Consider the following 21,644-nt stretch of genomic DNA (forward strand, 5'->3'; position numbering starts at 1 on the left):
TTTCTCCTTAGTTCTAGGTTGCTTCTCTCCTTGATTAGTTTCCATCCGTTGCTTCTTGTCCTGCCTTCAGGCGCTTTGGAAAATAGCTTGACTCCCTCTTCTTTGTGGCAGCCCCTGAGATACTGGAACACTGCTATCATGTCCCCCCTCGTCCTTCTCTTCATTAAACTAGACATACCCAATTCCAGCAACCGTTCCTCATATGTTTTAGCCTCCAGTCCCCTGATCATCTTTGTTGCTCTTCTCTGTACTCTTTCTAGAGTCTCAACGTCTTTTTTACACCGTGGTGACCAAAACTGGATGCAGTATTCCAAGTGTGGCCTTACCAAGGCATTGTAAAGTGGTATTAATACTTCTCATGATCTTGATTCTATCCCTCTGTTGATGCAGCCTAGCACTTAGAACACAACTTGGAGCGGCTCACAAAAATAATAAAATTACATACAATTAAGATAATAAAAAGTAAAACCAAGCATTAAAAAGAAAGAAAGAAAGAAAGAAGGAAAGAAAGAAAGAAAGAAAGAAAGAAAGAAAGAAAGAAAGAAAGAAAGAAAGAAAGAAAGAAAGAAAGAAAGAAAGAAAGAAAGAAAGAAAGCTCTCAGGCTCCAACACAATTGGAATGTTAGTGTGGGAGTTTTGGCATCATCTAGATCAGGGGTCTTCAAACTTGGCCCTTTTATGACTTGCGGACTTCAACTCCCAGAATTCCTCAGCCACTGAGGAATTCTGGGAGTTGAAGTCCGCAAGTCATCAAAGGGCCAAGTTTGAAGACCCCTGACCTAGTGGTTTTGTGTTTTGTTGAGCCTCAACACAGTGTTAGCCGTAATTTTATTTTAATGCAGTTGTCTGCTTTGATTTTGTTTCCTGGCAGAGTTTCTGGGAGAGATAGCCTGCCTTACGAATTGGTTTAATACATAAAATAAATGATGCCACCAATATGTTTGGGAATTACAGGGCGAAACAGAATTCAAGCAAAGGAAATATTAAATTCATTTTAAAAGATAACGGTTTAATTCAGTTTCCTGGAATCCTTTAAATGATTGAAAGTATATAAAAAAAACTTGTCATGGAAATCAGTAGTTTAAATCTAATGAAATTGACTAGTCACTGTGAAACGTTTGTGTTATTGTTCTATATAGGTAATCCTTGGCACAAGTGATCCCAATATTTCTCTTGCTTAAGTGGGACAATTGTTAAGTGAGTTTCGAGCTATTTTATGGCTTTTCTTGCCACAGTTGTTAAGTGAACCCCTGCAGTTGTTAAAATTAAATTGTCTGGGTTCCAACATTTAACTTACTAATACATGTTAAATTCCTTTCTCTTTACCTCGTTTTTCTAGCCCAGGGGTAGGCAACCTTGGCTCTTTTATGACTCGTGGACTTCAACTCCCAGAATTCCTGAGCCAGCATGGCTCAGCTTGGAAACCTCTCCATTTCTCCTCAGTGTGGCTGGCTCAGGAATTCTGGGAGTTGAAGTCCACGAGTCATAAAAGAGCCAAGGTTGCCTACCCCTGACTTAGACAATAAAAAAATATATGTTTTCTTACTGGTGTTAACTCTTTGTGACAGATATTCAGGAGAGGAAAACTGATTTGAGGGAATCTTGTTTAAACAAAAACCATTGGCTCTTTTATGACTCGTGGACTTCAGCTCCCAGAATTCCTGAGCCAGCATGGCACGCTGGCTGAGGAATTCTGGGAGTTGAAGTCCAGAAGTCATAAAAGGGCCAAGTTTGAAGACCCCTGAGCTGGTGGAATTGCTTTCTTTCTACCTGTTCTCTGATGTAAGTCAACCACCTGTTTTCTATCCTCAAGCAGCCAGATGCCACAAGGAAGCTATTCTCAATGTTATGTCTAACCTAAGAATTGTCTGCAGATGTAACTCAGTCAAGCAGATAATTAACTTACGTTCCGAAATCGTAAAATTGTTGAATCCTTATGCAGTATTTTCAGAAGGCATAGCAATTCAATTTGTAAACCTAAGAGGAATTTCATGATTTGTTATTCTCCTGCTACGAAGAAATGGATTATTGTGCATATAGGTTGGGAAAATGAGAAGTTGAAGCAATATGTGTTATAGGTTCAAGAGAAAAAAACATTGTTATTTTTAGTGATTTAGTGATTTTTATCTATTAATGTTGATAGTTAGGATTTTCTGAGATTTTATTATTCGTGTTTATTTAATAGATGAATTTATTTGTTTATTAACTGTTTGTAATATGACTATAGTTAAGCTTATTTTAAGATATTCACTCATTATTATGATCCGGACAGTTGCTTGTTTGTTAAAATATGTGATTGTACCTTTCCTTATTTTATCCTAAATCCCCTATTTCCTTCCCCCATCCCCCTCCCTTACCATACCCATATTGTTCCTAATTTTCCCTTATCTATATAAACTCAATAAAATATTGTTAAAAAAAGAGAGAAAAATTGAATTCATTAATGCCCATGGATTTTTTTTAAGCTCTTTTTTTCCTCTTCTGTTGCATTGAGTTTTTTAATCACTATAATATCACACTTTTTAAAAGTTTTATAACTCCTACTGTATTTCTTTGTCATTGTATTTGTTTTAAAAAAAATTTAAAAATGAAATCCTATCCTACAAATGTCCCTTAATCACCTTTCAAGTCCACTCTTGATAACAGTTTCTGTGTTAATCATAGAATATAAATGCTTATGGAAATGAATCTTACATTTCCTTGTTTTAAAATGTTTATTATTCCTTGTTTGGTTATGTTTCATTCATTTTGACGATAACTATCTAACAATGTTTCTGAGATTATATTCAAATATCCTGCAGGAACCTTTTCCTAATTCCACTTTTTATTTTTGGAACTCATTTATTTATGTAAGAAATTCAGTTCTGCCTTTCCACTATAATCAGAGCTGGTTATATAAGAGCTTTAGAACAATAATATTTAAAAACACTACATCATTATTACAGCCAAAAACCCTCATATACCATATCAAACAGGCAATAAATTAAATTCATTTTTATCAAGACAAAGTTAGCAGTTTTTAAAATTGTGTGGTTTTCAGTAACATTTGTTGATTTTTACAATTATCTGTTCACAGGTGTGTGTGTGTGTGTTTGTGTGTGTGTGTGTGTGTGTGAAATTATAGGTGCCAGTTGTTTACCTGGTACAGGTCTTCATATGCATCAATTTCTTGATGATGTGATATATCAATGTAGTATATGTGTGGACCCATATTTTGCAATTCACAGGTAGAAATTTCGTCAACGTGCAGATTTTTCTAAGTAGCATCCAAGATTTTTTGGTATGGCACTACTACAGCTGGTTCATGCCATAATCTTTCAATTTCAATTTTCAGATCTTAATAGTTTATGATCTTCACCAATTCTTCATCCTCTACTATCCTCTGGTATTACCGCATCAATTATCCATAGATTATTTTATCGACCATAGTTAAATCTTGTTTATTATGAACTAAGACTACCAATCTGTGCTCGGATATCCCATAATGTTATAAGCCAGGGGTGTCAAACTGCCGGCCCGCGGGCTAGATGCATCATGCTGAAACTGCGCCCACCCCATTGGCGGCAATGGGAAAAAAGTCACAATACGTCGCGACACGTCACATGATGTTGCGAGTTTGACACCCCTGAGTTAAGCTGCCCATTTTTACTATTTTTTCAATTCTGTATTCCCACCAGTTTTTCATTACTGGCACATGATAATTTTTACAGATGGTCCAATGAGTCGTTTTGGCATCTGCGTTATGTTCTTGTGTGTAGTCTGTGCAGTTTTCTTGCATGAGCTGAGTATGTAATCTGTTGTTTCTTCTGCCTCTTTGCACAATCTCCACTTTGAAATATTTGATGCTTTCCCCCCCCCCCCAATTCTGTCCTTGATTACATTAGTTCAAATGTAATTACTATTATTAACTATTTCATTTTAGGATATCTTGTACTACGAACAACTGAAGTCTAATGTCATCCAGTACAATCTTTTGGTGGACAGTCTGATTTATAAAGTGAGTAATTTTTGATTTGCAAAGTTCTGTCATCAGTAATTAATGTGTTACTCAGCCTTTAGGCTTTATGTAGTGAAAAAGAACGTTTTCTGTGAAATTAAAACCTGTGCTTAATTAATGGCCTTTTATAATGACTAATCTTACTGATTGTGTTCTGCTTGCAAGATAGCAGGTATCACCAGTGATGGGATTCAGCCGGTTCGCACCAGTTCGGCAGAACCGGTAGCTAAATTTTGTTGAGTTTGGAGAACTGGCTGAAAGCATACCACTTCCGGAAGTCTGTTCTAGGCCTCAGAGGCCTGGAGGAGGCCTCCCAGACCTAGAAGGCCCTCCGGAAGTGCGAGGATGCCACTTCCGGAAGTCCATTCTAGGCCTGGGAGGCCTGGAGGAGGCCTCCCAGGCCTAGAACAGCCCACTGGAAGTGCGGGGATGCCACTTCTGGAAGTCCGTTCTAGGCCTGGAGGAGGCCTCCCAGGCCTAGAACAGCTCACTGGAAGTGCGGGGATGCCACTTCCGGAAGTCTGTTCTAGGCCTGGAGGAGGCCTCCCAGGCCTAGAACAGCCCACTGGAAATGCGGGGATGCCACTTCCGGAAGTCCGTTCTAGGCCTGGGAGGCCTGGAGGAGGCTTCCCAGGCCTAGAACAGCCCACTGGAAGTGCGGGGATGCCACTTCCGGAAGTCCGTTCTAGGCCTCAGAGGCCCAGGCCTGCATCCACGCAGAGAACCAGTTGTTCAGGGATTTGAATCCCACCACTGGGTAGCACACTAATTCAAGGACCTTGAATTTCTGGCTAACATGAAGGAGTGGAAATATGTATGGTTTTGCTATGATCACCATAATATATCTTTTGAATGTGGTGTTAATGTAGACGTACAAACAGATGAATCAAAATCAGCATGACTCTTGTTACAAGAATTCCGACTTTTGCACCTATTTAGAGTCCTTTGGAATGTAGAATATCTCAGTTTGGCCAAACACAATCTTGGGCATTCAAAAACTTGATCAGAAGCCATTTCATTTCCTGAGTAAACGGGGAAAAAAGCCCTCTTAGTTTGGACTGCTGACTAGTTAAATAATAAACAGCAGGAATAAATGGAGATTTGAGACATGTCAGTTGCTGGATCCCACAATATTTTGTGCTGGGATTTTTTTAAAGATATAACTAAATATTATGGGGTTGGGAAACAATAAGAAGCTGATCTAATTTATGGAGTACAGTGAACATTTTGGGTCCTTGTGTTGCTTTTTTTTGCTTTTTGGGGGTTCCAGATTAATATTTTGGAACTGACAAATAATGTAAATACTTCAGAGCTTGTAGGAGAAGGAGAAGCACAGCCTGGGGGTGGAGTCAAGAGAGGACTCAGCCTAGAATCGTTGAGTGTCCACAAACGTTCCAAGTCCATCCCCTTCCGTTGATTTCCATTAACTCTTATCTAGCGCCAATTTGATGCTAACCATTAGTTGACTAGATTTTTATGTATAGGCATGAGCAATAAATCAGTTTAACTGGAACTTAACGTGTGATCCTGATTCTTCACACCCCACAGTGGTTGCTTTATATTTAAAAGCAAGAGTTGATTTGTTTGATGATCCATTTGTTTGCTTTCTTGAAATTCTTTTATGAATTCTTCATATATTGGCATGATACGAAGGACACCCCTTCAGTGCAGGGCAGGCCAGGAAATGAACACCACAAGAACTTCTGGAATTCTGCTTTATGTTATACAGGCGCTCCTTGATGTATGACCACAATTGGGACTGAAACCTCTTTGCTAAGTGATGTGGTTGTTAAACAAATCATGCCTGATTTCACAATCATTAAGCTATCACACAGTTGTTAAGCAAATCCAGCCTTTCCCGTGAATTTTGCATGACCAGTCCTAATTTGTTACTGCAACTGTTTTTTTTTCTGGAGTAGCTCTTTGGAAGCTATTCATGATAGGTGGACAATACTATTTCAGGGCTGTTATTTCTAAGATAATCATTCCTCTCATGCTAAAAAAAACCAGAAAGTGATACAATGGAAAACTTGCAGTGAGCAAAACTAATTAGGAGTGATAGAATCAAATCAAGCATATCTGTGCAGAGCAACAAAAGACGATTAGGGACTGGAGGCTAAAACATATCAAGAACAGTTGCAGGAATTGGGTATGTAAAGTTTAATGAAAAAAAGGACAAGGGGTGACATAGCGTGCTCCAATATCTAAAGGACTGCCACAAAGAAGAAGGAAATCAACCTATTCTCCAAAGCGCCTGAAAGGCAGGACAAGAAGCAACGGATGGAAACTAACCAAGGAGAGAAGCAACCTAGAACAGTGGTGGCGAACCTATGGCACGGGTGCCAGAGGCGGCACTCAGAGCCCTCTCTGTGGGCACGCGCACCATTGCCCCAGTCCTGGGCCTTCAGCTGGGTTTTATAAAACCTTTTCGCTTTAGGCCTCCGCCGCCGTGTACAAAAAAAAAAAAAGGTTCAATCAATCAGTCAATTTCAACTTCTCGCGGAAAAAAAAAGATCTTGCAAAGTTGGAATTGATTGATTGAACTTTTTAGTCCCACCCAGTCTGCCGTTACCATCGTAGCCACGCCCACCCAATGGGCATGTCCAGCCAATGGGCCACACCCACCCGGCACCCAATGATGCATAAGTGGGTTTTGGGTTGCAGTTTGGGCACTCGGTCTCTAAAAGGTTCGCCATCACTGACCTAGAACTAAGGAGAAATTTCCTGACAGTGAGAACAATTAATCAGTGGAACAACCTGCCTCCAGAAGTGGTGAATGCTCCAACACTGGAGGTTTTTAAGAAGAGACTGGACAAGCATTTGTTTGAAATGGTATAGGCTTTCCTGCCTGAGCAGGGGATTGGACTAGAAGACCTCCAAGGTCCCTTCCAACTCTGTCATTCTGTTTTTTTTATTATAAATCAATGATTCTGATGGAACTTTTCATTGTTTTTGAAAATTAGAAGTTGACGAAAGACCGAGTTTGATATATGATTAGTGCCATAACTATTGTTAACTATTGTTAATGCCATACATTAGAATAGGATAGGGTAGGGTAGGGTAGGGTAGGGTAGGGTAGGATAGGATAGGATAGGATATGGAGTAGAGTAGAGTAGAGCAGAGCAGAGCAGAGCAGAAGAGAAGAGAAGAGAAGAGAAGAGAAGAGAAGAGAAGAATGGAATGAAGAATAGAATATAGAATAGAATAGAATAGAATAGAATAGAATAGAATAGAATAGAATAGAATAGAATAGAATAGAGAAAATATGCAATAGAATAGAATAGAATAGAACAGAACAGAATAGAATCATAAATGGAATAGAATCATAAATAGAATAGAATCATAAATAGAATAGAATAGAATAGAATAGAATAAGAGCATGAATAGAACAGAACAGAATAGAACAGAATAGAATAGTGCTGGGTCTTGTTATATTGTGTACAGTGTGAGAGATGCCCAGGTGGAAAAAATGTTGCTCAGCTTCAGAAAGTTACGTTTTTTGATTTCAGGATGTGAAACTGACAGCCAGCAATGATGACTACTACTTCGTGTTTGAGGATTACTTATATCAGGTAAGTATTTACGTAGAGCAAATGGCAAATCACACGTCACTGGAAGAAGGACACCTGGGGCAGAGTATAGTTTGTTCTGATTACTTTGTACATCAGATAAAACTTGTAGTGCAACAGCTGCTGTAAGTCGAGCTACAGTGCATTGCTATGTGGATCTACACAAGAGTAAATTCCACTGTGTTTTGTGGGGCTTATCTTTAAGTAAATCTGTACAGAACTGGCTTGAGTGAGTGACTGTATAAATCATTACCTATTAAGAAATCATTCAGTTGTTGCCTGTGGATTGTTAACATCAACCGTAGACAGCTCTGAATCAATAAAGTTAAATAAAGATAATGTATCTGTTGGATAAGTCCAAACCATTGTTGAATCCCTTGCAAACTTCCTGTAAATTGTGGCAGCCCATGCAGTTTGGTTGATTGATTTCACCAGCTAATCTCTGAATGATAGAGACCTAGGACTTTGCAACTGGATCAAAGCAATTTCAGTACTATTTCTTAATTTCTGCTGTTCCTTGCAGTAGTTCAGTGATGGCGAAACTTTTAGAGACCGAGTGCCCAAACTGCAACCTAAAACCCACTTATGTATCGTTGGGTGCCGGGCGGACGTGGCTCATTGGGTGGGTGTGGCCAATTGGGTGGGCGTGGCTGCGGTGGTAACGGCAGACTGGGTGGGACTAAAAAGTTCAGTCAATTCCAACTTTGCGAGATCTTTTTTTTCCCCGCAAGAAGTTGAAATTGATTGAAACTTTTTTTTTTTTGCACACGGCGGCGGAGGCCTAAAGCAAAAAGGTTTTAGAACACCCAGCTGAAGGCCTAGGACTGGGGCGGCGGTCCGCGTGCCCACAGAGAGGGCTCTGCGTGCCACCTGTGGCACGCGTACCATAGGTTCGCCACCACGGCAGTAATTCTATGGACTGTTTAGGACAGTGATGGCGAACCTTTTAGAGACCGAGTGCCCAAAAACTGGCCCCGCCCCCACTCCACGCCCTGCCCCACCCCCGCTCTACCGCCTGCCCCGCCTGCCCACAGGACCACTCACCACCTCCAGGGCCCACCGCAAATCGCCCAGGCAGCCCAGCAGCGCTATGGCGGCCACACCCTCTGCCCGCGCCCTGCAGCATCAACTGAATGATGGGGTGTGAGCAGAGTCTTGTCTACGCTGCCTGGCTGCCATGTCCTTGGCTGCGCTGCTCCGTGTGGGCCACGCTTGAGGGCGACTCTCCTTCAGGGGGGCTGCTGGAGAGGACGGGGTCACGGGGAGGCAAGGCTGGGGCAACGGCACGTGTGCCCACAGAGAGGGCTCCGAGTGCCGCCTCTGGCACCCGTGCCATAGGTTCGCCACCACTGGTTTAGGATATTTTAATAGCAATAAGACTCCCCCCATTGTTCATAAGAGTATGTGTATATCATGCGTACGATCTATCAATCCGTATGAAGCATTGTGTAGCTTTTGGACTTCGGTGGAATTAATTCGTATCCCCGGTTTCATAAATGCAAGTGAAACTTTTATTTAGTGTATTTGATTTATGTATATTGATATTCATTCCTTATTGAGCAAGACAACTGCATCAGAGTTAGTCTCAGCATGAAATATGACGGCCTAGTAGGAAGAACCAGAAAAAAAATACCTTTAAAGAATCCTAAACACAACAAAATAAACCCTACTCCAGAGTATTCAGTCAGTGGGGGAAAAAAACAACAAGTCAGCCGTGCTAAAACAATATTTCAATGCCAAATTCCTGGGGGAAATCACAACTGTATGAGACCAGCGGGAGAGACACAGTTGTGTGGTGGGCGCATTACTCAAAGTGGTTGGCTAGATTTTTTTGTGAATGAAACATAATAGAAAAGAAGGATAAGGGCAACAAAACCAAAATATACTAACAAAGAAAAAGAAAAAAACAGGAAATGTTAAACATTCCCTTCTTCTAAAGATGTCCATCTAGTGCAGGGGTCTTCAAACTTGGCCCTTTTATGACTTGTGGACTTCAACTCCTGGAATTCCTCAGCCAGGCACACGTGCCTGGCTGAGGAATTCTGGGAGTTGAAGTCCACAAGTCATAAAAGGGCCAAGTTTGAAGACCCCTGATCTAGTGAGACCAAGAAGAAGGGCTTTTCCCCCCCCAAACCTTTCTGGTTTTGTGGACTGGAGAGGGGATTGTAGTGGGCTGCGTGCCGGAGGTTGGGGACCCCTGCTGTAGAACATCATCCCTGCAGACATAAGATTGGCCCCCCACTTATGTCCCTGAAGACCTGGCTTTGCCAATAGGCCTGTGGACCCCAGAGAGGGATGGAACCCATCAAATGGCTTGTCAAAGAGGTGGTTGCTTTATTATTGTTTTTATATTGGGTTTTTAATCCTTGTAAGCCACCTAGAGCAGAGTTCTCCAACCTTTCCAGGCTCGCGGCCCGGAGGGGAGAGCAGCTTCCAAATTACTGCGTGCACGCGCGCATGCACGCAAACAGGGCCACGCCCTCTGGTGCTGTACTAGCGGCCGTATTTGCGCATGCGCTGGCGCAATACACATGCCGAACGTGGCCGTGCACACACGCCCGTGCTAGCGGCCTGTTCGCGCATGCGCAAATGGGGTGTGCACACACACATCGCGCTAGCGTCCCCATTCGTGCCCCTGTGCATGCGCAAATGGGGCCGTGGACGCTAGCGTGAGTGGGGGGGAATGTGCACCCACATGTGCGTGCCCTGGCCAGCCATTTCCATGGCCCACTGGCCAAGAGCCCAGGGCCCGGTACCACCCATAGGGTGGGGACCCCTAACCTAGAGTCATTGAGAGTGAGTGGGGTGACTCTATCAATTTTCTTAAATAAATAAAAGAAAACTGGGGGTGTTGGTACGTGAAACATTATAGCTACAGTTATTCTAAGCATTGTTTTGTTTGCAGTGAAGATTAATGAGCGACAGCCAGGGGTTTTGAAGAAAAGGTGGCATTAAGGAGAAATTTGGGTCCTTTTAGGCGTTCTTCTGAAAAGGGCATCAGGAAAAAATAATACAAGTTTTAAAAATTTAAAGATGATTTAAAGATAAAGGGAACCAACAATATCTGCCGTGCCCAGTCTTAGGCATGTACTGTATAAAAGAAATAACCTATAATATATAATAGAATTTACTACTATGAATCTTGGGAAAGCACCCATAATTTATGCATCCATAATATATTACCTTTGCTTCCATTGAAAAGGAAGCTGTGTGTGTGTGCTTGTAAGTTGTCTGCGTTGCTTCTTTTAAATCTCTTTTAATGAAGGGTTATTACATTTGCAAATTTGCTAAGTACACTTGATTATAATGTCAGTATAAATGTCACGGGGTTAGCATCTCATTTTCAAGGTTACTTTCAACTCAATTAGTCAAAGCTGTTGGGAGTGGGTTTTGTTTTTTTTTTGTAGGTGCATCAGACAAGCATTCCTTAGCTTAGCTGATAAGAGTATTCTGTATATTCTGAGAATAAAGCACAGGCAAAAAAATCCAATGCGCTGTAAATCATCATTAAAGATATTTGCCTAACTGCCTCGCAATTAAGAAAGCTTGCAAAATAAAAGCTTGCGCTATTGAAGATGCTATCTGACTTCAAACTACAGCCCTAAGAATAATAGACTGAAACGTCTATTTATTTAAAGAAAAGAAAGCTGCATTATCCAAGCTGTAAAACACCAGGACGACCATTTTTGTACGTGTTCCAGGCTAGGCAATTCTACAGCAATGAAGTCAAGTGTTCCTTCTGCCCTAGTTTCTAGCCAGCATTTTATATTGGTAGGTGGGCAGCAAGAATTGTAGTTGCCCAACATTGGAAAAATGAAAACTTACCAACCGAAGAAGTACTAATTAAGAAAATTCTAGACTGTGCAGAAATGGATAGATGGACTTTAAAGATTAAAGAGAAAGAAGACTCAGTCTACTTTAGAACATGGGATAATTTCTACCAATGGCTAGAAAAACGGGTCAGAGAGAAAGGAACGTGATATGTAATTTTGAATCTATATTAGCAAGAAGAAGGCTATTGAGCGATGAATTAACATATTGTTCATGATAACTAAGTACATCTATTATTGTTAGTTAAATACATGTACCCAGACATTTGCTAGATATTGAAAATGTTATTTGGAAAAACCCCAACCCTAACTCTAACCCTAACCCCGACCCCACCTTATCCCTAACCCTATAAAAACTAATAAAATCTATATATTTGTAGGTGGGCTTTCAGGTGAAACAGTCCTAGGTCTTCGTAGCTAGACAGTTCGGTAATCTTTGCGAGGGGTTGGATAGTTGCCCGTGACACCAAATGCAGCTTTCAGATCACCTTAAGACAGACATGTCAAACACAAGGCCCGGAGGCTGGATGCGGCCCGCGAAGTGGTTTCATGTGGCCCGCGAAGCCATCCTGGAAACAGTGAGGGAACGGCCCCCGCTGCCTTGGCCCTGGCCCTGGCCCAGGCCGGCCAGGAGCCAATGTACAATTTTGTGGTGGCCATTATGCTGAAACGCATTCAGTCTTAGCTCCACAAGGCCGTCTGGAAACAGCGAGGAACCGGCCCCTGCCGCGTCGGCCCCGCCCCCTGGGTGCATGCTGGGGAGGTGTCACCCTTTGTGAGGAATGAAGAAATGGACCATGCCATGGCGCTTGCCCCGGTCCCACCCCCTTCTGCCAGAGACCCTCAGATCTGTCCCACTCCTGCCCAGGCCCTCATAGGCACCCTTGATGCGAACGATGTAGAGCTGGCCATGCCCACTCAGTAGGCCACACCCACTCCATCCACGCCCACCCAGTAGGCCGCACCCACCTTGGCCCCACACACACCGCCCCCCCCGAGGGCAACCTCAATGCTGATGCGGCCCTCAATGAAATTGAGTTTGACACCCCTGCCTTTTTTTTTAATAAAGTTTTTTATTAATAAAACAATTAAAACAAAAAAGGACATGACATGATGTTCCAGTATATATAATCCTAACAATTCGTTCCTTATCATATTTAAAGTTCTATATATACATCTCTCTCTATATATATATACATATATTCCCCTATATAATACAATATTATACAATCTCGAGCTTGTTTCTCTATATATTAACATATAATTTTATATACCACAAACTTAAACTTTAACTCAAAACCCAAACGGTTGTTCTTGACTCATACCAGCAGTAAAATTTGTCCCAGATTCCAAAATAGTCCGTTTCTGTCTTGTCCTTTAGTTCCATAGTTAGCCTGTCCATGACCGCACACGATAAAAAATTTTTGACACCCCTGCCTTAAGAGAAATTAAGAGAACCAGCTGACAGGAAACCCAGTGCAATCCTAGGCTACATCAACAGAAGGATAGTATCAACATCACGTAAAGTGTTAGTACGATGCCACTTTATACTGCTCTGATGAGACCACACTTGGAATACAGGCAGTTCTCCACTCACAACAGTTCTCTTAGTGACCGTTTGAAGTTACAAAGCTGGCTTGTGACCATTTTTCACACTTACGACCCATTGCAGCATCCCCCCCACGGTCACGTGATTTGTGTTCGGACGCTTGGCAATCGACTCATATTTATGACGGTTGCAGCGTCCTGGGGTCACGTTATCCCCTTCTGCGATTTTCTGACAAACAAACTCAAGGGGGATCCCGATTCACTTAACAACCGTGTCACTAACTTAACAACCCGCAGAGAACCCCTTAACAACGGTGGCAAGAAAAGTCCTAAAATGGGGCAAAACTCACTTAACAAATGCCTCACGTAACAACAAAAATTTGGGGCGCGCTTGTGGCTGTAAGTCAAGGATTAGCTGTCTAGCCTTCTGTGTAACTTTGAGTCGATGGCAGATAGAGAGAAAGGAGGGCTGTGAGAATCAGCCGAGAACGGAAAACAGTTGATGGGAGGACGTGGCGACAAGTTTAAGTAAAACATAAATTTGGGGCTCCATTGCGGTGGTAAGTTGAGGACTACCTGTAGTGTTTCTAGTTTTGGTGACTACGATACAAAAAAAGATGTTGAGACTCAGAGTGCAGAGAGGAGCAGTAAAGATGATTAGGGGACTGGACAATACAACATAGGAAGAATGGGAACTGAGGCTGTTTAGTCCAGGGGTAGGCAACCTCGGCTCTTTTATGACTCGTGGACTTCAACTCCCAGAATTCCTGAGCCAGCATGGCTAAGCTTGGAAACCTCTCCCTTTCCCCTCAGCATGGCTGGCTCAGGAATTCTGGGAGTTGAAGTCCACGAGTCATAAAAGAGCCAAGGTTGCCTACCCCTGATCTAGGCCTAGGTCGCTTTATGACTCGTGGACTTCAACTCCCAGAATTCTGGAGCCAGCATGGCTCAGCCTGGAAACCTTTTTCCCTCAGCATGGCTGGCTCAGGAATTCTGGGAGTTGAAGTCCACGAGTCATACAAGAGCCAAGGTTGCCTACCCCTGCCCTAGTCTACCCTTCCTTTTTTAAAGACTACTTGCCAAAGGAAGTACAGGCCTGCCAGATGAAAATAATAATAAAAAGAGAATGTACGTAATGGTTATTGCAGTACAGATGAAAATCCTAGCTTCAATAGGATCTTACTATATCAGAATATCAAGAGTTGAAAGGGACCTTGGAGGTCTTCTAATTCAACCTCCTGCTCAAGCTGGAAATCCTACACCATTTTGGTATGGCAGTCCAATCTCTTCTTGAAAGCCTCCAGTGATGAAGCACCCACAACTTCTGAAGGAAAGTCGTTCCACTGTTTAATTGTTCTGTCAGGAAATTTCTTCTCAGTTCTAGGTCAGGGGTAGGCAACCTTGGCTCTTTTATGACTCGTGGACTTCAACTCCCAGAATTCCTGAGCCAGCATGGCTCAGCTTGGAAACCTCTCCCTTTCCCCTCAGCATGGCTGGCTCAGGAATTCTGGGAATTGAAGTCCACGAGTCATAAAAGAGCTAAGGTTGCCTACCCCTGGTCTAGTCTAATGAAGAGAAGGACGAGGGGCGACAGGATAGCGGCGTTCCAATATTTCAAGGGTTGCCACAAAGAAGAGGCAGTCAAGCTGTTCTCCAAAGCACCTGAAGGCAGGACAAGAAGCAACGGATGGAAACTAACCAAGGAGAGAAGCAACCTAGTAGAAATTTCCCGACAGTGAGAACAACAAAGCAATGGAATAGTTTGCCTTCAGAAGTTGTGGGTGTCCCATCACTGGAGGTTTTAAAGAAAAGATTGGACATGTCTGGAATTGTACAGGATCTACTTGAGCAGGGAGTTGGACTAGAATGGGTCCTCAACCCCCGGTCCATGGACCAGTACCGGGCCACGGCATGCCAGCAACTGGTCCGCACAAACAAGCAAAGCCCCATCCACAGGATGCAGGCAGCACACAAAACCACGCACCCTCCGCTCCAGGGGAAAACCTCTCTCCACGGAACCAGTCCATGGCGCCCAAAAAGTTGGGGAACCTCTGGACTAGAAGACCCCCAAGCTCCCTTTTTGTGAACTTGCTTTAATGTTCTGCCTTCAGAAGTCGTGGAGGGTGGATTTAGTGAAATTCTCATTATCCTGGAGTTAATAACCATGCAGTTCAAGCAGAACTGGAGGTGGAACATTCTTTCCTGTGTTCTGTTTTGTCGTGTGTGTGTGTGTGTGTTTTGTTTTTTTAATCGCAGAGACAAAAGCTATTTCAACCATTTCTGAAAAAGAATTGTCTGGTCAAACAGAGTTACTTACAGCGGACACAGATCCTCAGGTTCCCTACCTAATTGCCAAATTCTGCTTCCGAGCGATAAGGATATGCTGTCAGATGTTCATTTCTTTGGGACTATTTATAATGGACTTATTTGGATATATATATATCAATAGCTGTTGGATACGCACCAAGGGGACAGAATGTTTCCATTTGTGTATAATTTCATGAAGTCTGCTCTGCGTCTGCATGTGTCAGGCTCAAGGCCAGAGACACAGTGAGAGGCAGTTGTTCTCCAGCCTTTTATTTGCCTACAATTAGTGGATATAATCTTGGCAAACTAAGGCTATACAGGCAGTCCTCTACTTACAACCACAATTCAGCCCAAAATTTCCATTGCTAAGCAAGGCATTTGGTAAGTGAGTTTTGCCCCCATTTTATGACCTTACTTGACACAGTTTAATAATAACAACAACAATAATAATAGAGTTGGAAGGGACCTTGGAGGTCTTCTAGTCCAACCCCTGCTCAGGCAAGGACCCTATACCAGGGGTAGATAACCTTGGCTCTTTTATGACTCGTGGACTTCAACTCCCAGAATTCCTGAGCCAGCATGGCTCAGCTTGGAAACCTCTCCCTTTCCCCTCAGCATGGCTGGCTCAGGAATTCCGGGAGTTGAAGTCCACGAGTCGTAAAAGAGCCAAGGTTGCTTACCTCTGCCCTATACCATTTCAGACAAATGGCTGTCCAGTCTCTTCTTTAAAAACTTCCAGTGTTGGAGCATTCACAACTTCTGGAGGCAGGTTGTTCCACTGGTTAATTGTTCTAACTGTCAGGAAGTTTCTCCTTAGTTCTAGGTTGCTTCTCTCCTTGATCAGTTTCCATCTGTTGCTTCTTGTCCTGCCTTCAGGTGCTTTGGAGAATAGCTTGACTGCCTCTTCTTTGGGGCAGCCCCTGAGATACTGGAAGACTGTTATCATGTCCCCCCTCGTCCTTCTCTTCGCTAAACTAGACATACCCAATTCCAGCAACCGTTCCTTACATGTTCTAGCCTCCAGTCCCCTAATTTGTTTAAGTGATTCACTGCAATTGTTAAATTAGTAACACGGTCATTGATTTGCGTGACCTTGGCACCCTGCAACCGTCAAATACATGCCAGTTGCCAAGCGCATGTGACCGTGGGGATGCTGCAGTGGTTTTCAGGGTGAAAAATGGCCATAACTCACTTCTTTTCAGTGGCATTGTAACGTTGACTGGTCACTAAATGAACTGTGGCAAGTTGAGGACTATCTGAACAGGACTTTGGAGAATAGATTCTTTCCAGAGAAAAGCTTACAAACAAGCAAAGGAGATCCGAGTGTGCTAACTGATTATGTAATATTTACTTACTGTTGGAATATATGAGGGAGGGAGGGAGGGAGGAGGATAGTGAGATAGAGATGGAAGGAAGGAAGGGAGGAAGGGAGGGAAGGAAGGAAGGAAGAGGAAGGGAGGGAGGGAGGGAGGGAGGGAGAGAAGAAGGAAGGGAGGGAAGGAGGAAGAAAGGAAAGGGAGGAAGGGAGAGAGGGAAGCAGGAAGGAAGGAAGGAAACGGGAGGGAGGGAGGAAGAAAGGAAAGGGAGGAAGGGAGAGGGAGGGAGGAAGAAAGGAAGGAAGTAAGGAAGGAAAGGGGGAGGGAAGGAGAGGGAAGGGAGAGGGAGGAAGGAAGGAAGGAAGGAAGGAAAGGGGGGAGGGAGGGAGAGAGGGAAGGAAGGGAGAGAGGAAGGATGGAAGGAACGAAGGAATGAAAGAAGGAAAAGGGAGGGAGGGAGGGAGGAAGGAAGGAAGGAAAAGAGGGGGGAGGGAAGAAGGGAGAGAGGAAGGGAGAGAGGAAAGGAAGGAAGAGAGGGAGGAAGCAAATTCTTGAAAAACCCATAGCTAGAAGTTTGAATAGCAAGTTTTTACACTGCCAATTTGCTGGCAATCTTACTACTTTGTATAACAGTTCAATTAGTGTTCCCGTGTAACAAACCAGAATGAAAATGGAAGCATAAAAAGATAGGAAAGGGCATGGAGCACGGCGAGCTTCTCTCCGTCATTAGAGTAAAGAATTAAATGTAGTTTCAGAATTCTGAGGTGGGGACGTTATGATGGGCCCAACTGTCGTCGTACGTTGAGGACCCCCTGTAGCGGGAAATTGGAAAACCAGGTTGTTGTGGTGGTTATGGCCTAGAAACCAGGAGACCCACACGTTTGAGGCCTGCCTTAAGCCCCAAGCCTCCGGGTGACCTTGGGCCAGCCCCTTTCTCTCAGCCCTAGGAAGCAGGCAATGGCACACCACCTCTGAAAAACCTTGCCAGGAAAACTGGAGACTTTTCCAGCCAGTCTCCGAGGGTTGAAAATGATTGGACGGAAGAAAAAAATAATAATAAATAGGAAATTCTCTCTACCTTCACCCCCCAATCTGCGTGGCAGTCAGGAAAAGGCCTGTCTGAACCCATTCTTTCCTCACCTCTTTCTGCTGACGTGGGTTTTTTATAAACTAGTTTTTAATTTTTCCTGTTTATTACTACTTTGCTGGCTGGGGTATATTTGGATAGGAGCAGAGGCCGATAAGTAACTGCTGAAAGTGTGTATTTAAGATAAAGGTACTTTATCATCCGAAAAAATGTTAGTAAGTTGTTCAAGAAGGTGAGCTCATATCTCTGACAGAAAAATTATTCTGTCCTCTATCAGAAGCCCAGACGGTTTTTCAAGACGTTTCTGCTTTTCTTTGACAAATACAATTTTCAGAGGATTTTGTTTATACAAATATTAAACAGAAAGGTGTATCTGCATCGGCCCTTCATTGTGAAACATTGTCATGGAGTTGGAAAAATTCTGTTTAAAATAAAAAAAAAGATAAGCTGCACGTCCTACATTAGAATGATCCCTCGTGGAAATGAATTTGCTGTAGACTTTGTGTGTGTGTGTTTTGCAGCAGACTAAAAGGAGCAGTCGTGTTTGTAGGTTTCTGAGTTTATACGTAGAAAAATTGTCTGGGAGTTTAACTCTTTGCCCGCAAATCCAGTTTGAGTTTTCTCTACCGCTGCCTTTAGAAAATTAGGAAACTGGAGGTTATTATTTTTTTTTTACAAATCTCCTTAGAAAAAGTCCAAATAGGAAGAAGCGTACCTGTTGCTTTTGCAGGAACACAAAAACCATCATTTCAGTTTGAAGAGGCCAATCTAAACATTTTGCTTGTCCTTCCGTGTGGTAAAACTTCCCCTTTGCAGGAGAATGTATTTTTTCGATGTTCCGTTAAAAAGGAGCTTATTCACAGAGAACTTTCTGATTAAATTTGTGTTTTCTGCAGGTGTTGCTTTGTTTCTCTCGAGACACTTCAGTGTTGGAACACTTCGCGTACAATAGTGCTACCCCACCCAGATCATTCATTCGAGGTAAAGGATTGTCTATTTGACACTAGCTGTACCCAGCCACGCGTTGCTGTGGCTCAGTCTGGTAAAAGCGTGTGTTGCTTTTATGTCCAACAGATGGCGCTGTTTTTCAAAAAAAGCATGTTTTTACCTGTCACAGGTGTGACATCTATATAATATAGGTATATAAAAACACGCGCGTATTCGAATGCAACTTTGTGTCAAAATTTCAAAGCAATCGGTGAAGAACTTTTGGAGATTTAAGATTTTGAACAAACGAACATTTACATTTTTATTTATATAATAAGAAGATGCTCAAGCCGTACAGAGACGCTGAAGAGACAGAATATTTTATAAATGTTACTTGATCATCTTCACCGAACAAGGATTGGGAAACGTTAAAACCTTGACGTCTCTGGTCCATGACGTCAAATTCTTTTAATTACCACTTACTTTCTTTTTTAAAAAAAAATATATATTTTATTGATTTTTTTACAATAACGATCTTTAATGCTCCGTGAACAGTGTGTTGTATGGGTTCATATATTCAAAACAATCAATAGCAATTAATTTCTACAATTAATCAATATGTTAGTTAGTTGGTAATATATTTCTTGATCCTCTCTTCTTCTGATGATAATTTCTTTTTGTCTACATGAAACAGATAGTTCTTAATATTTTCAGTACAACCAAGTTGAATATTAACATTTTTTTGTATTTGTGCACATGATAACATCAACATATAACATATTTTCTAATCAGCTTATGTTTCCATTGTATTTATAAAATCATTTTAAAGTCATGATATGTCCTGTTCAAACTTTGTATTAAAGCTGAGTTTCCCCTCAGTATTCAGACCACTCTTATCAGTCATACTTTTCTCAAAATTCATTACTTTTAAATATCCAGATTTTTCATTTAAATACACCTGGACTATGAGAGGCAAAGAAAGTGGTAGTTATATATATAAAAAAATAAATTACCACTTTCTTTGCCTCTCATAGTCCAGGGGGGTCTCCAACCTTGACAACTTTACGACTGGTGGACTTCAACTCCCAGAATTCCTCAGCCAGCATAGCTGCAAAGAACAGCTGGCTGAGGAATTCTGGGAGTTGAAGTCCACCAGTCGTAAAGTTGCCCCTGTCATAGTCTACAAAATATGACGAATGCTTGCTATCTTTGACGGGGTGGAGTATGTAGTATTTTTTTCCCCTTCTGTGTAATCCAGCCGCTGAAACTACAACTGAAGTAAAATATTTACTTGTATTTCTTTCTTTTTTTAATGAAAACTGCTAAAATCAGCGCTTTGCTAAATTATTTCTGTCTACCGAAATGTCGGTAGGCAGTCCTCGACTTACGACATTTGAGCCCAAAATTTCTGTGGCTAAACGAGACAGGTTTTTTTGCCCTTTCTTGCCACAGCTGTTAAGCGACTCACTGCAGCTGTTCAGTTTGTAACTTGGTTGTTAAGTGAATCTGGCTTCCCCATTGAGTTTAATAATAATAATAATAAAGTTGGAAGGGACCTTGGAGGTCATCTAGTCCAACCCCCTGCTCAGGCAGGAAACCCTATACCATTTCGGACAAATGGCTGTCCAGTCTCTTCTTTAAAAACTTCCAGTGTTGGAGCATTCACCGCTTCTGGAGGCAGGTTGTTCCACTGGTTAATTGCTTGTCAGAAGGTTGCAGAAAATTGATCACATCACCCCAGTTGCAACTGTTATAAATATGAACCAGTTGCCAAGCATCCCAATTTTGATCACAAGACTGGGGGGATGCTTACAATTGTAAGTGTAAAAACAGTCATAATAATAATAATAATAATAATAATAATAATAATAATAATAATAATAATAATAATAATAATAATAATAATATAAATAAATAAAATAAATAAAAAAAATAAAAAAAAGTTGGAAGGGACCTTGGAGGTCATCGAGTCCAACCCCCTGCTCAGGCAGGAACCCTACACCATTTCAGACAAATGGCTGTCCAGTCTCTTGTTAAAAACCTCCAGTGTTGGAGCATTCACCACTTCTGGAGGCAGGTTGTTCCACTGGTTAATTGTTCTAACTGTCAGGAAGTTTCTCCTTAGTTCTAGGTTGCTTCTCTCCTTGATCAGTTTCCACCCGTTGCTTCTCGTCCTGCCTTCAGGCGCCTTGGAGAATAGCTTGACTCCCTCTTCTTTGGAGCAGCCCCTGAGATATTGGAAGACTGCTATCATGTCCCCCCTCGTCCTTCTCTTCATTAAACTAGACAGACCCAATTCCAGCAGTCACTAAACTAACTGTGATAAGTCGAGGACTACCTGTATATTTCAGCCCACTTTCTGCAATAGCTTATCTGTGCATTTCTCATTTTCCTGCTTTCAGTTGCTCTTCCCTGGAACGAGCTATTTTACTTACCTGCAATATTTAGCACCGTTTCTATCATTTTAAAATTAACAAAATATACAAATACATGTTTCTTTCAAAACAGAGTAGGAAAACAAGAGCAATAGATGTGCAATAGATGTGGTTCTTTATTTACCTGTCTGCAGGATAATAAATTTAATACATGCCAGTATTCTTCTGGAAGAATCGTTGTTTGAAATAAACTTTGTATTGGTTACTATTAAAGTTTAATGCATGTTGCATAGTAGCTGAAATAAAGTTGATTAATTATTGGTCCTCGTTTTAGATCATTACTTTGAGGTAGTTCTCGACTTAGTTTGCTTAATGACCGTTCAATGTTACAACAGCACTTTAAAAAGGGACTTATGACCATTTTTCACACTTAACACCGTTGTCGAATCCCCGTGATCATGCGATTTACATTCAGACGCTTGGTGACTAACCCACATTTATGACCGTCGCAGTGCCCCGGGGTCATGTGATCCCCTTTTGCGACTTTCTGACAAGCCAAGTCAGTGGGGAATCCAGATTCAACTTAACAACCGGGTTACTAATTTAACAACTGCGGTAATTCACTTAATAAGAAAAGTCATAAAATGGGGCACATTTATGACCCACATTTATGACCGTCGCAGTGCCC

The 21,644-nt window shown here is 42.1% G+C and overlaps 1 protein-coding gene across 1 annotated transcript in view; it reads left to right on the forward strand.

Moving 5' to 3' along the window:
• TBC1D19 (TBC1 domain family member 19) overlaps positions 1–21,644 on the forward strand; it is a gene marked incomplete at both ends in the record, with an annotated part of 48,310 nt that overhangs the window by 15,072 nt on the left and 11,594 nt on the right. Inside the window, 3 exons of the mRNA XM_015827018.1 lie at positions 3,923–3,997; positions 7,507–7,569; positions 18,551–18,635. Of these exons, the coding sequence (XP_015682504.1) occupies positions 3,923–3,997; positions 7,507–7,569; positions 18,551–18,635 (223 nt within the window). The remainder of the gene's footprint in view (positions 1–3,922; positions 3,998–7,506; positions 7,570–18,550; positions 18,636–21,644) is intronic.

Source organism: Protobothrops mucrosquamatus, unplaced genomic scaffold (genome assembly GCF_001527695.2).
Source record: "Protobothrops mucrosquamatus isolate PMUCROS unplaced genomic scaffold, P.Mucros_1.0 scaffold3442, whole genome shotgun sequence".
NCBI classification, from domain to species: domain Eukaryota; kingdom Metazoa; phylum Chordata; class Lepidosauria; order Squamata; family Viperidae; genus Protobothrops; species Protobothrops mucrosquamatus.